The sequence below is a fragment of the Eurosta solidaginis genome, chromosome 5 (assembly GCF_040869045.1).
Source record: "Eurosta solidaginis isolate ZX-2024a chromosome 5, ASM4086904v1, whole genome shotgun sequence".
Taxonomy (NCBI): Eukaryota; Metazoa; Arthropoda; class Insecta; order Diptera; family Tephritidae; genus Eurosta; species Eurosta solidaginis.
The window spans coordinates 77,958,858-77,974,416 of NC_090323.1; the positions used below are offsets into that span (position 1 = coordinate 77,958,858).

Here is a 15,559-nt window from a genome sequence, read left to right on the forward strand (position 1 = left end):
CTGCATCTGGCAAAGGACCATCAACATCAATAACACTCCCCAAGGCCTTCGGGGAGTGTCCTTATCGCTGCAGCAACAACAAGTACATACTTAAAAAAAAATTCTTTTCTTTTGATAAAGTTTTTTTTCATACATTTTTTTAATCAAGGCATGTTCGTATATCTTGTTTGTGTAGTCTATATTTTTTTAATAAAAATACTGTATTATGTAGTCTTGCTTCATAGAGAAATCTTAACTTTGACCCTTGGGCGACACCCTTTAACCGTCGCCAATCGGACAGAGATTTATGTCATATTTCTACCGTTGAAGGAGTGAGACTGGAATATATCGTTTGTTTGATTAACAAGGATTCACCCTAATGTAAATGTATGCAGGAAAACAATTGAGGATAAAAGTGCACATACGCTAAGGATCAGTTTACTTACGTTTACCGACACAATAACGAAGGAATGCATAATTTGCTGGTAAAATGAAACACATAACAACTACAAAAATTGTTGGCATGGAATTACGAATATCCCTGAAAAATAATACAAATGATTAAATAGATGCCAAATTTGTTTAACCCAATTAGGTACCAACTTTGTGTTAAGCCAATCCGCCCATCCAGGGAAAATTCCCGGTTTACGAGTAAAATACATCACAACCATAAAGATGAAGAGTATCATAACTTGTATTTCATGAGTTTTCATTGGTCCCAATTCCTTATAACGTTGGTCAATAACCTTTCTAGCGACATCGGCACCGTTTTGTCCTAATCTGACTTCCTCGGCTTCTTTGCTCTTCGGACGGAATAGTCCCATAAAATGCCATTGCAACCAAATAAATGTCAATCCCGTGTAAACCAACATTGAAGGCACTGAATAAAACATGAATGTGGGAAAGTCCATTTGTTCCACAGATGTTGGAAATCGACTGAAAATAGATTTTTTTGTTTTAACAACGAATCACCATGTTTTTTTTCTGAAAGGGTCATGGCACAAGTTACTTAAGTTTTACAAATTAATTGTTCAACATCTATGGGTTCGTTTCCATAAAAACTTGAAGGATAAACTGTTTTATTTAAAGTTATTAGCATCTTGCCTGCCGTGGTATGGAGATAGCGGGTTCGCCTACCACCCCTAAGGCCCAGGCATGTTAATGTTGGTCGTGTTTGGTTTAACTTACATATACATACATAGATGTGCGTTTGCGACTGAAAAAAACGCTCATCGGAAATTACAAATAGTAGTAGTGTATGAAGAAATAGTAGAGACACGCATGTGTATAACGCATACTAAATTCGAAAGTGGAGAATAGTGGGTACCCACACTTTTTAGTACTAGTTTTATGCGCAACATATAAGCTTTAAGTGCACATGTATATAGCCGTAAAAACACAGCTATTGTTATTAACATCTAATGCTGACACTTTGGTATGCCAAAATCCCACCTGCAATTTTCAAGATATCATAAAGTTCTTGTTAAGCACGGTATTCAAATCCTAAGAAATCGCTCAAGAAATTTCAGATCAAGAAATACTTGCAGTCCTAAGTTTATGGTTGCAGCACGCATCGGGAAGAAATTTTTTTCGACTTGTAAAAAGTAGACAAAATTGGGGATAGGACAGCACTCGGCGGGCCCTTTGGTTAAATCTTCTGGGTTTTGATGCTAAGGTCCTGAACTGGACCGATGCCTGCCGGCCACACCGATAATTTCCAGTCTACCTTTGAGGATACTATTCTATGGTGAGGTTCTTGGTTCAGTCCGCAATGTAATTGTGTTAAAGGCACTTAGCGCGGTGTTGGTACTTTGGAACCTTCGAAAGCCATGCTGATGATTGGCAAGCCGCATATTTGCGGTGAAATAAGGAAGGATAACGGCTTCAAGTGTCCTGGCTACTGGCTATAGGAGATAAATCAGGAAATATAAGTCCCCTATGTTAGCTAAAGTTCCAGTCTTTAGTGGCGGCACCGCCACCGCCATTTTTAATTTTTCAGGGATGACGACATTGAATAGAGACAGGTTAATGACGAGCACCAAACCTAAGGTCCTCGGTCCAAGTTTCGGGCAAAGCAACATCGAATTTTGGAAATTTTATACTTTAAAACTTCTCAGAGGTAAATCGCGCCAAGTATTATTTTAAGCACTAAAAAGCTGTGCTTTAGATGTCATTTTATTACCTTTTTGTACTACTTAGTTTCGTTTGATGCTCTTCCGCCAATTTCCACACAAAATTGGAGACTCTTGAAATCCGTTTTCGAGTAACTTCCCGGAGAGCTAGATTCTTGAAACTAAAAACATACTTTAAAACCCAATGAAAATGCAACATGAGGGAAAAAATAAGTTGAAATTTGTATATCAAAGTCCAACAAGATTATGTCTTTGTTTAAAGATACAAATTTCCGTTTATTCTGGACCATTGATATAAAGGAAGTACTTAAATATTTTTTATCATCTTTTTATTTGTGATTCTCCCTATTATTGCATATAGCCTCAAAGACTCTTTGATCTCCTCCACCATTAAGTATTAAAAAAAATTACGCAAATATGTTTGAACATAACTTTGTTCAGCAAAAATTATCTCTGCGAAGCCCCTGTTCAGAAAACTTCAATGTTGTCTCTGTTTTCACACAAATATGTACGTATGTATGTAAAATTGTTTTACTGTGTATTTTGAATAAGTTTTACCCATCATATATGCCTTTGAAAGTTAAATTAGTAGCTGTGCCTATTATAGTACCGCAACCGCCCATTGATGAAGCATAGGCAATGCCCAGAAAGTAACACAATGTCATCTTTGATGGATATGGTGGCCTGAAAGTTAATAAAAATAACGGTTATAGGCAATATAACACTTGATAAAACTTTTAGCTCCTAAAAATATCTAGTTCTGTCTACAAATATACATACTGCCACATGTGTGGATCACTTCGTTGCAACGAATTTCTATGCAATAATGAAATAATTCAAAATATTTTCATATTGCGCATATAAAAGATATGTATGTGTGCGAAGTTGATTTCAAATCCTGTCATTCGTTTTTGAATGATTGAATAACAAACATCCAAGCCCACAAATTTGTTAATCATATTTTAGTTGAGTTATTGAAAGTGTTATAACTTTTTTGGTTGAAAACTTATCAAAAGACATCGGAAGCAACATATCGCTCATTTACTTCAATTGTGTCGTAGCTCGCAAATCGCGAATTTACAGTTAAAAACAAAAACCAGGTCAATACTGTAACCCAAGTCGTATACAAATTTATTTGTTATCCGTTATAAACTGAGCGCTTGAGAAGAATTTTAAATCTATCTTAATATGCCCAGCTAATGGCAGCTGCAATTTTCAAACAGTTGTCCTGATAAATTCTGTTTTTTCAGTTATGATATTATTAATATAGAAGATCGACACAGTCTTTAAAATCGGATATGTGCTACGGTAAATATTATTTTCGGATGTTTTTAGGGTACAACAAATTTTTTTTATCGTATGGTGCCCCATATAGTCTAATATAACTTACTCTTCCTCGGCGGTATTATTCTTTTTTCCAACAATCTGATATTTGGGTTCCTGCGTCATTTTACACAGTCCTTGCTGATACAAAAATTATAATATTATTATTATATTCTTTTCGCCTACGAAACTACGTATTCAAAAATTATTACCGCTTGAAGTTCTTCAAGAACAGCTTGAATAATTGGGCACATCATTGCTGTGCAGGCGGCATTTGAAATCCACATAGAAATAAACATCGTTACCGCAATCAGGCCGAAATGTAATCTGAAAGTAAATAAGTTAATTTTATAAAGAAATTTTGCTTCTCCTTAGGCAAAATCAAAAAACCCTTAGTACATATAACAAAAGATTGCTGAGCCGCATATTTGGTTACATAAAATTGTCATCAAACTTTTATTTAGCATGATTTAATTTTTTCAGTAGTACCTTAAATAAGAATTATGTTAATATAATGATCTCCAGTTTCAATCTGAGTCCGGTAAACTATTTAATATTTAGGTAATGACATGAAAAGTTATTTTAAACATACTCGTACACATTGGTCACTCTCGCGTTCTATCTTGAGAGAAATTTTATTTCGGAGGGCGTATTTTTCTACATTTTAAGGATCATAAAGAACACTATGGTTTTACATAGCATTCAGATCGAAAAAAAAACACAAAAAGTCCATAAAAACGTATTACCAAGTAGTTAATTATTTCAAAATCGTAAGAGAGAACCATGTTTTAAGAAGAGTTGAGAATGCAATACAAGAATCGTGCGATTTTTATTTTACAGTGTAACTAGCAGACGCGACAGATGTTGTTCTGCCTTAACTTTTGAAAAGTGAAAGGTGAACTTTATACATAAGATAAATGTCAAATATTACTCAAGAGGTATATTTTGGTGATTAAATAATGCCCGATTACGCCCTAAGTTGTCTGGAATACTTCTCTGTGGTGAGTATTCGCACAACACTTTTCAGGGGAAGGTCGATGTATTTACTCTTCACACAATTACACACCTTCCCGCTACAACACTGATGTAACGTTCAGTTTTAGAATGCTCCACAACCCCGAGTTCAAGCAAAGTGATCCATATGGACCACATTGTTGTTACATTTGCATGCCAAAATTCTATCGCGATCTAGATCACTGTTCATTGGAAAACGAGGTCTGTGTTTATATAGTTGAGAAAGGAAGGGTTATATTTATACTCAGTTGAGCAGAGCTCACAGAGTATATTAACTTTGATTGGATAACGGTTTATTGTACAGGTATAAAGGAATCGAGATAGATATAGACTTCCATATACCAAAATCATCAGTATCGAAAAAAAATTTGATTGCGCAATGTCTGTCCGTCCGTCCGTCCGGCCGTTAACACGATAACTTGAGTAAATTTTGAAGTATTTTGATGAAATTTGGTATGTAGGTTCCTGGGCACTCATCTCAGATCGCTATTTAAAATGAACGATATCGGGCCATAACCACGCCCACTTTTTCGATATCGAAAATTTCGAAAAATCGAAAAAGTGCGATAATTCATTACCAAAGACGGATAAAGCGATGAAACTTGGTAGGTGAGTTGAACTTATAACGCAGAATAGAAAATTTGTAAAATTTTGGACAATGGGCGTGGCACCGCCCACTTTTAAAAGAAGGTAATTTAGAAGTTTTGCAAGCTGTAATTTGGCAGTCGTGGAAGATATCATTATGAAATATGGCAGGAACGTTACTGCTATTTCTATATGTATGCCGAATAAAAATTTGCAAAATCGGAGAAAGACCACGCCCACTTTAAACAAAAATTTTTTTTTAAGTCAAATTTAAAAGAAAAAGTTAATATCTTTGCAGTATATAAGTAAATTATGTCAACATTCAACTCCAGTAATGATATGGTGCAACAAAATACAAAAAAAAAGAAATTTTCAAAATGGGCGTGGCTCCGCCCTTTTTCATTTAATTTGTCTAGGATACTTTTAATGCCATGAGTCGAACAAAAATTTACCAATCCTTGTGAAATTTGGTAGGGGCTTAGTATTCTAGGGTTTCTGTGAAAAAGGTCGAAATCGGTTGAAGCCACACCCAGTTTTTATACACAGTCGACCGGCTGTCCTTCCGCTCGGCCGTTAACACGATAACTTGAGCAAAAATCGATATATCTTTACTAAACTCAGTTCACGTACTTATCTGAACTCACTTTGTATTGGTGTAAAAAATTGCCGAAATCCGACTATGACCACGCCCACTTTTTCGATTTCGAAAATTACGAAAAATTTAAAAAATGCCATAATTCTAAACCAAATACGAAAAAAGGGATGAAACATGGTAATTCGATTGTTTTATTGACGCAAAATATAACTTTAGAAAAAAACTTTGTAAAATGGGTGTGACACCTTCCATATTAAGTAAAATAAAATGAAAAAGTTCTGCAGGGCGAGATCAAAAGCCCTTGGAATCTTGGCAGGAATACTGTTCGTGGTATTGCATATATAAATAAATTAGCGGTACCCGACAGATGATGGTCTGGGTCACCCTGGTCCACATTTTGGTCGATATCTCGAAAACGCCTTCACATATACAACTACCACCACTCCCTTTTAAAACCCTCATTAATACCTTTAATTTGATACCCATATCGTACAAACACATTATAGAGTCACCCCTGGTCCATCTTTATGGCGATATCTCGAAAAGGCGTCCACCTATAGAACTAAGGCGCACTCCCTTTTAAAATACTCATTATCACCTTTCGTTTGATACCCATATCGTACAAATTCTAGAGTCACCCCTGGTCCACCTTTATGGCGATATCTCGAAAAGACGTCCACCTATAGAACTAAGGCCCACTCCCTTTTAAAATACTCATTAACACCTTTCATTTGATACTCATATTGTACAAAGGCATTCTAGAGTCACCCCTGGTCCACCTTTATGGTGATATCTCGAAAAGGCGTCCACCCATAGAACTAAGGCCCGATACATTTTAAAATACTCATTAACACCTTTTATTTGATACCCATGTCGTACAAACAAATTCTAGAGTCACCCCTGGTCCACCTTTACGGCGATATCTCGAAAAGGCGTCCACCTATAGAACTAAGGCCCACGCCCTTTTAAAATACTCATTACCACTTTTCATTTGATACCCATATCGTACAAACAAATTCTAGAGTCACCCCTGGTCCACCTTTATGGCGATATCTCGAAAAGGCGTCCACCTATAGAACTAAGGCCCACTCCCTTTTAAAATACTCATTAACACCTTTCATTTGATACCCATATTGTACAAAGGCATTCTAGAGTCACCCCTGGTCCACCTTTATGGTGATATCTCGAAAAGGCGTCCACCCATAGAACTAAGGCCCGCTCCCTTTTAAAATACTCATTAACACATTTTATTTGATACCCATGTCGTACAAACAAATTCTAGAGTCACCCCTGGTCCACCTTTATGGCGATATCTCGAAAAGGCGTCCACCTATAGAACTAAGGCCCACGCCCTTTTAAAATACTCATTAACACCTTTCATTTGATACCCATATCGTACAAACAAATTATAGAGTCAGCCCTGGTCCACATTTATGGTGATATCCCTAAATGGCGTCCACCTATAGAACCATGGCCCTCTTAAAATACTCTTTAATACCATACCTAGGTTCATTTTCCTACATGGTGATTTTCCCTTACTTTGTCTCCATAGCTCTCAACTGAGTATGTAATGTTCGGTTACACCCGAACTTAGCCTTCCTTACTTGTTTTATTTTAAGAAGGTATCTTTGTTGCATTTGAGATCATGTCAGGAGATCGGCTAAAAAGGTTGTGAGTGAAAAAATAAATGTTTGACAAAAATGATATACATTTAATTCGACTTAATCCCTTTTCATAATTTGTAAACGACTTAAAACGGTTGGCTATACTATAGCCGTTTGCAAATCTAAGTCCATCGCGAACTCTGGAAAGGAAATAAATGAAGTCTAATTCACATCTTTTCTGACCGAAAATTTATTTTTTCAGTTACAACCTTTTTAACCGGTCTCCTTAGATACGACTTTGTTAATGTCTTTGCTGAGATACGACCTTGTTGTCTGAGATGCGTCCTTGGTTACAAGACTTTTAAGTTACGACCTTTCTGTTAGGATAAGTCTCGATGCCTGAGTGGAAAATCGCACTATTTCCGCTGCCCTATTTTAAAATATTTTTCAAAAACTATTTATCCCAAAAACGCTCTATTTCAGAATTCGTTTAAAGAACGAGCTGTCTCAGAATTTTTTTCATTAACGCCCGATCTACGTTAAAATATATTGAAGTTATGCTCAAAATTCTATTTTTCCAGGTCACTGAACCATTTCGAAACTTTTTTGTTATGCGTCGCTGTTCAGTTGCGATCAAGCCGAGGTTCCCAGAACAAAAAATGAAAAAGTAAATAGAAAAAAATTCCAAAAGCAACCTCAATGGGCGACACCGCTCCTACAGCAAAAAATGATTCCCAGATTTCCCCATTTATAGTAGATCATTCAGCATTTTTTGGCAGTAAGGCTCCTGTTGGTTTATAATAAAGACTAACAGATCTAACGTCGTATACTTTTATATATTTTCTCTCTTTAAATTTTAAAAATCGTGTTATACCTTCTGGGACTGCAACCGACCATCTGAATAACTCGCAATGCTAATCGTTTATGTAAATTAGAATATTCCACAGCGAGTGCCACCATAATCCCGCCCATGAACATTACGAGTGTATCTTTAAAATACAAACGACACGTTTGATCCGAACTCTGAAAAAAACATTAAAATGCTTAAATAAAGCGATATTCACATGTGATACGTTATTGATTTATTTAGTACTTAGTCGGTATTTTTCTATGTGTTCTTTGTTTTATGTTTACCTTTTTTATATAAAATTATCGAATTCAAATTTTTTAAAACAAAATACATACAAGAAAACCGACTAACGAATTTACGAGCCAGGTGTGGATACCGGCAATAATTCAAAATATAAAATAAATAAGGAGTGCATACTAAGGTGGAGTGAATGTCTGCTTATTTACTATGGCGTAACATTGCGACACACATATGAAAAACTCCTTTATGGCTCGACCTTCAATGTACATATTTGGTTTTTGTAATTCGATGGTCTGGTGTCAAAATCGTTCTGCGCCAGAAGTTGAAGTGTCAAATCTGATAAAAAAAGCAATCGTTCGATTTCTGGCCGTCACCTGTGTGGTTCTCCATGTTATTTGAAATCGATTCTGGCAAATATGCGTAATTATTGTTAAGGCGTCGAGACCGATTCGAACCCCTGATCTTACAAATCAATATGCCGATAAAACAACAAGAAAATTTGTTAATATATCCATGACACTACGGCATCATTACGATAAAAATAAGCCCAATGTGTACAGTGTTTCTTCAACAGATGTCCCGATACTGTGATTATCAAATAGCAGGAAATATAACAGAAATAGGAGTTATTTAGACAAACGAATCACCGCTGTGATAATGGTTAGAACAGCGGGACCAAAACGTTGCCGAAGAAGGAGTTTAGCAGCTTCCGAAATGGATGCATACAAAAAATATTGGCAGTTGTCTTAAAATTTTCTTTCTTCTATTCTAATTTAAAAATGATTTCAAAAAAATAAATCACAACAATAATAATGACAAAAAATCATTGTTAAGACCTCGACCTTGATTCGAATCCATGATCTTACTAATGAGCAATAGTATTAGCGGATGGTTTCAAATCAACGTAATGAAGGTTTGGTTGTATTTTTTAGATCGGCGTTTCGAAATTTCGGTAGAAATTAGCAAGTGGATGGGATTTCCATTAAATAGTCTTTTTTTGTGTTGTGTTTTGGTGTAGAGCTCCACATTTGTTTTCGTTGTTTTATTTCAAAATATTGCACTTCGAACAATAAAATACATAATTGAATTTCCTGTAAGTTTCATGGAAAAATAGTTCTTTTTTTATATTTAAAGGTAAAATTACTGTATCATAACAGGTGCAATATGTGCAATGTTTATAGTTGTAATAATAAAATAAAAACAAATTTAAAACAATTTGATGAAATTGTTTTTTGCATATTTTTAAGTTTTCAGTTTATGCAAAATGTTTTAGCACAAGGCATTCCGATCCCTTAATAATTCTTATGAAGCCAACTATTTAGACATAAATGTTATCATTCCACCTTATGGCATATGCATGTATGTGTCCAGTTATCTATAATAGCTTAAAAGCAACGTATAAACTTACCATAATTCCCATTACTGGAAATGCCACAATCGGGATCATGGAAGTGACGTACAGTGGTAGAGCTTCAGTAACCCAAAATACGGCCATTACTAGGAGTAAATACATGCAACGATATGCCTAAAATAGTAAAAATAGTTTGGCCTGTAAGCATGCATAATCGGATATATATTAAGGAAAGACGAAGTCATTGCAAAAATATACAAATAAATTTGAACTCTCGATGTTTCGGAATGTTGGAACTTCACTGACGATTGAATAGGCAAATAAAAAATAACCAGTAAAAATATTAGAAGGGGGCAAAACATCGAGTTAAAATGGAGGGGAACTGTGCTGAGCCTCTTCTTCCCCTTAATATTATTATTAGTTTTGTTTCTTATAAGCTAATATCTATTGTTAATATTCTAAAACCACAAATAATCAATATTATATATGTATGTGCTTCAACACACAATTTCCGCTGCGTTTTGATGCATTTATATTGTGACGAATATTAGCAACAATAAGGGATACTATTATCTCTAAGCCGATACTAAGCAGTAACTGGTATGTACATAAACAAATCAATCATTATGTCTACACATATGCACATACAAGCAGCGGAGAAGCAGCGGAGAGATACGCACAAACACATGCAGATATTTGAGATACTCACAAAAGTATGTAATCATTGGTGGAAGTATTACTCACATATCCACGCGCATATTGCTATGCGAGAAGCTATAAACGTGCATCTGTACTTTATAGCTGGCAAGTTTATAGCTGGTAACTAAGTAGTAAATTCTAGAAGAAGAAACGCCTAGAAGTATGCGAACGATGAAACCTAAAAGTATAAAAGCAGCACAACCTGAGGCATGAGCAATCAGTTTGTTTTGAACACGCTATCAGTTGCGAAGTGAAGTTTAATTGTGAAGTACTTTCAAAGCAGTCTAATGAAGACCAATTTGTAGTACAGAATATTGGAGTGTTTAATTCAACAGTTTAGCGATACAACCGTAAGCAGAAGTTTGCACATAAGCGGAATTTCCATAAATTCGTTACAATTGGTGTCAGAAGAGGAATTGTTGAATAAATTCCACAGGACAACAACGACATGGCAAAGTTAAGTGAATTAAGGATCCGGCAACTGATAAAGAGTTGGAGAACCGTGGATTGAATACTACCGGCAATAAGATCGAACTTCAAGCACGGCTGCGAGACGCTATGGAGACGGAAGGAATTAATGTGGACGATGATGTCTTTCATCCTGATGGGGACGATACAACAACAAAAATTGAAGAGAAATACGAAGCATCGAAGGCAGTTACCAGCACAGACTTGAACACGATTTTGGCTGCAATATCTGCTCAAACATCGACAGTGTCATTTCAACTGGCAGAACAGACGACATATATGGCATCCCAACTGGAATCGCAAGAGACACGTTTAACATCCAAGATGGAAGCACAGGAGGCACGCATTTCTGAAATGTCGTCGCAAATAACACCCAAGATGGAATCACAGGAGACACGCGTAACATCTAAGTTGGAAGCACAAGGGGAGCGCTTATCATTGCAGGGGGCACAAATGTCTTCGCAATTGGAAGCACAGGAAGCAAGGGTAACATCAAAGCTGGAAGCACAGGATACAAAAATAATGCAGTTTGAGAACAAAATCGAGGCTGAGGTAGATGCTTTAAAAGGTATAGAGGAGCTGCAACTAAATCGCCCAGTTGTTTCAGCAAGCAATACGAAGGTTAAACTCCATCTTTTGACGGCTCTGTTCCTTTCCAGGTGTTTAAGATTCAGTTCGAGAAGACTGCAGCATTGAACAACTGGAGCGTTGAAGATAAAGTTGCTGCACTATTCGTGGCATTGAAAGGATCTGCTACTGAAATTCTACAGACTATTCCCGAGGGAGAGCGGAACATAGGAACATTGATGAGCGCTCTAGAGAGGCGATACGGAAGCGAGTACAGAAAGCAGATATACCAAATAGAGTTGCAAAACTGCTACCAAAAAGCTAATGAGACTTTGCAGGAGTTTGCCTCGGACGTTGAAAGATTGGTTCATCTCGCAAATGCAGACGCACCCGTCGAATACACCGAAAGGGTTAAAATTCAGAGCTTTATAAATGGAATACGGGATGTCGAAACGAAACGAGCTACATATGCGAACCCAAAGCCAACATTTGCTAAAACGGTATCCCATGCGCTGACTCAGGAAACTGCCTCACTTTTGAGTAAGCCAGCATACAAAGCCCATCGTGTGGACGTAGAAAGGCCAGATTGTGTGGACACAATTTTGGAAGCATTGAAGGGATACAACAGAAAAACTCTGGAGTTATGAAATGTTTCAAGTGCGGCAACCCAGGCCACATTGCACGTCATTGCAGCACCGGTCCTAATAGTCAGCCGCAAGGAGCGACAGCTGGCTCCCTCAATTGAATGCCCCATAATCTCTATCTCGCAGATTGGAAGAAGGTCGAGCAATCTTACTGTCGGAGGAAATGTGGATGGCAAATAACGTGTACTGACTGTAGATACGGGCGCATCTCATTCCTTGATCCGATCTGATTTGGTCAACAAGAAAGTAAAGCCATTACCTGGAGCAAGGTTGCGTACAGTCACTGGCGAGTATAACCAAGTCCAGGGAGAAGTGATATGTAATTCTTAATTGGTAGGGCCAAGGTTCTACACAAATTCGTTGTGGCAGAGATCGTTGATGAAGTCATATTGGGAGTGGACTTCTTAGTTGACCATGACATCAGGATCGATATGCAGAGATGGATTATGTGTTATGAGAACCGGGATGTACTACTCAACTTCTTTTTTGAGAAAGGGTTCAGCAGTAACCGAGTACTGGTGGAGAAGACTCGACAAAGACCACGAAAGTTAAAGGTAAAGGTTGATGGAACGAATGGGCCAAACAAAGCAAAATCAAAGATACCTGCGAGAGAAACACTGGCATTGACAAACCCAAATGGACGCACTAAAACGAAGGAAAAAATTTCGCAGAAAGAATGCAAGGGTGGTTTCAAGCCAGGACACACTACTGTTGTGAAACGTTGGAACGATACTGATTATGCAAAGCCAATCCGTCAAGCGCAAGCTCTACGAAGTAGTTCATTGGAGTGTGAGGGAACGAATCAGGATAATGAGTACTAGGATGAAACACAGGTACGACAAGAACAATAATTCGGAAGGTTTCCGGGATGGAGATTTGGTACTGCTATACAACCCTCACCGGCGGAAAGGTGTTCCATCCAAATTTTGGTGCAGTTGGGAAGGCCCGTACAAAGTTGTGAAGATGATCAGTGATACCATCTACCGCATACAAACCATTAAAAAAACACGAAATAGAAGGGTGGTTCATTTGGAGATGCTAGCAGCGGTTAGATCGAGAGATTTGTCTGATCGGGACGATCAGACTTAGGTGGAGGGCAGTGTGACGAATATTAGCAACACTAAGGGATACTATCATCTCTAAGCCGATACTAAGCAGTCACTGTACATAAACAAATCAATCAATATGTCTACATATATGCACATACAAGCAGCGGAGAAGCAGCGGAGAGATACGCACAAACACATGCATATATCTGAGATACTCACAAAAGTATGCAATCATTGGTGGAAGTATTACTCACATATACACGCGCATATTGCTATGCGAGAAGCTATAAACGTGCATCTGTAATTTATAGCTGGTAACTAAGTAGTAAATTCTCGAAGAAGAAATGCCTAGAAGTATGCGCACGAGGAAACCGAAGAGTATAAAAGCAACACAAGCTGAGGCTTGAGCATTCAGTTTGTTTTGAACACGCTATCAGTTGCGAAGTGAAGTTTAATTGTGCAGTACCTTCAAAGCAGTGTAATAAAGACCATTTTGTAATACAGAATATTGGAGTGTTTTATTCAACAGTTTAGCGATACGAACGTAAGCAGAAGTTTGCAAATAAGCGGAGTTCCCTGAAATTCGTTACAATATAAAGGAAGTGTTTAAAGTTCTTCTTATTTTTCCCTTTTTGTCAATAGCCATCATTCAATGAGTTTTCTAGCTCCGTACCACGCTCAATTCTCACGGCAATGCTCTGGATCATTGATAGACTTGAGAAGCATAGGTCGTGATATTGTGATAGGCAGATGTCACCGCTGTGTTTCATTCAAGGTTCATGCACATTATACGACGCAATATGTAGCGACACGTTCTGAAAAAGTAAATAAAAAATAAATGTAAGGCGCGATACCCTCCGAAGAGATCTAAGGCCGAGCTTCGCTTCCAATTTGCGTCGTGCTCCTCTTAATTTTCCCTACAAATTGGCCGAACGGGACCTAAATGTTTTATGCCGACTCCGAACGGCATCTGCAAGGCAGATGAGTTTTCACTGAGAGCTTTTCATGGCAGAAATACACCCGGAGCGCTTGCCAAACACTGCCGAGGGGCGACCCCGCTTAGAAAAATTTTCTTCTAATTGAAAAACCTTATTTCTAAAATTTTGATGTTGCTTTGCCCGGGGGGCGAACTCAGGGCATACGGTGTGATAGGCGGAGCACCCTACCATCACACCACGGTGGCCGCCAAAATATTCGCGGCATTTTTGCCTAATTGGTGAAGTTGGTCGTGTCGTGTGGTACGAATGTCCCTAGATGTGCATGGCTCGATATGAATACATGCAAAGAATATTTGGTCGTTACATGTCGCGTCGTATAATGTGCATGAACCTTTAACACAACGAACGGCTAAAGGCCAAGCAGCGACATCTATTTTTGAAAAAGTATGTTTATTAAACGCTGCCAGACTAAAGACAAGAAATTAACAAATTATCTGGTTCACAAATTGAACCCGCCTTCTTATGGATTTATCTGGCTCAAATCGTTGTTGTTGCATTTACGTGCAAAATTACTTATCTGGCTCAGGATCTTTGCGACGGGATGATGGCTATTGTCTCTGTGCTCTAAACTCTGTGTACAGTTTCAAGTTTTTAGTTCAATTCCAGGTCTTTTAATGATTGATCGCAAGATACCTCCCCTTAGATACGAGTTTTCTAAATACATCTATCACTTCGTGTTGTAACGTCGTCGCGTCAAGTTTGTTTCCCCACAACTCAACCGCTTGCTATAAAAGGACGCTATTCATGCGGTTGAGAACAAAATGGCGGATAGTGAGGGAATCGAAATGACAAAAAATTATTAAAAATAGTTGAAAAACTTAAAATTTATCGTACTTGGAGTAAACCATTAAATCTATATATAATTCATCGTACTTGGAGTAAACCATTAAATCTAAATATATAATAACCTTAATTACGCAGAAACCTATGCACATGGTTCTGGCCTTAGTGTATTACCTGTGTGTTGGTCGAACAACTGTACAACAATTTAAATACATTAAAATTTGAATATAACATGGTGTTATGGATTAACACCAATGGAGGGATACCTGGTGTTTTATAAGCTTAAGCTTTAACCAAGAAACTAATAATCAAAAAAAAAAAAATAAATACATCAATATGTGTTTTGATATATACATATGTATATACATGGCTCAATTATATGGTTGGTTCATCTCATCAGCTGACTTTATTTACTTCATTGCATGGTCGATGGGATTGTCAAAAGGAGATGGCAAACTCAAAATGAAACCAACACATTGGCAACATTTTCTTACAACATACAAAAACTGCTAAGTTTTATGTTTCCATTCCATACCATTCGCTCCAACACCAACACGAAGATTTTGACAATATGAACTTCCCGAAAACTCAGATCTGAAACTTTGAACGTAGATTTTGGCTCTACCGAGTTGTAATATTTAGTATAAAAGAGTATTTTCGATGGAACAGGGATCAAGA

General features: G+C 37.3%; 1 protein-coding gene across 7 annotated transcripts in view; it reads right to left on the minus strand.

Moving 5' to 3' along the window:
• The window catches only part of Indy (I'm not dead yet), a 329,958-nt gene that overhangs the window by 102,051 nt on the left and 212,348 nt on the right, over nt 1-15,559 (minus strand). For all 7 annotated transcript variants that reach the window (XM_067791205.1, XM_067791202.1, XM_067791206.1 and 4 more), the window contains 7 exons: nt 9,731-9,847; nt 8,107-8,255; nt 3,647-3,761; nt 3,502-3,575; nt 2,670-2,795; nt 583-915; nt 426-520 (listed from right to left, as the gene is read on the minus strand). In XM_067791205.1, the coding sequence (XP_067647306.1) occupies nt 426-520; nt 583-915; nt 2,670-2,795; nt 3,502-3,575; nt 3,647-3,761; nt 8,107-8,255; nt 9,731-9,847 (1,009 nt within the window). The remainder of the gene's footprint in view (nt 1-425; nt 521-582; nt 916-2,669; nt 2,796-3,501; nt 3,576-3,646; nt 3,762-8,106; nt 8,256-9,730; nt 9,848-15,559) is intronic.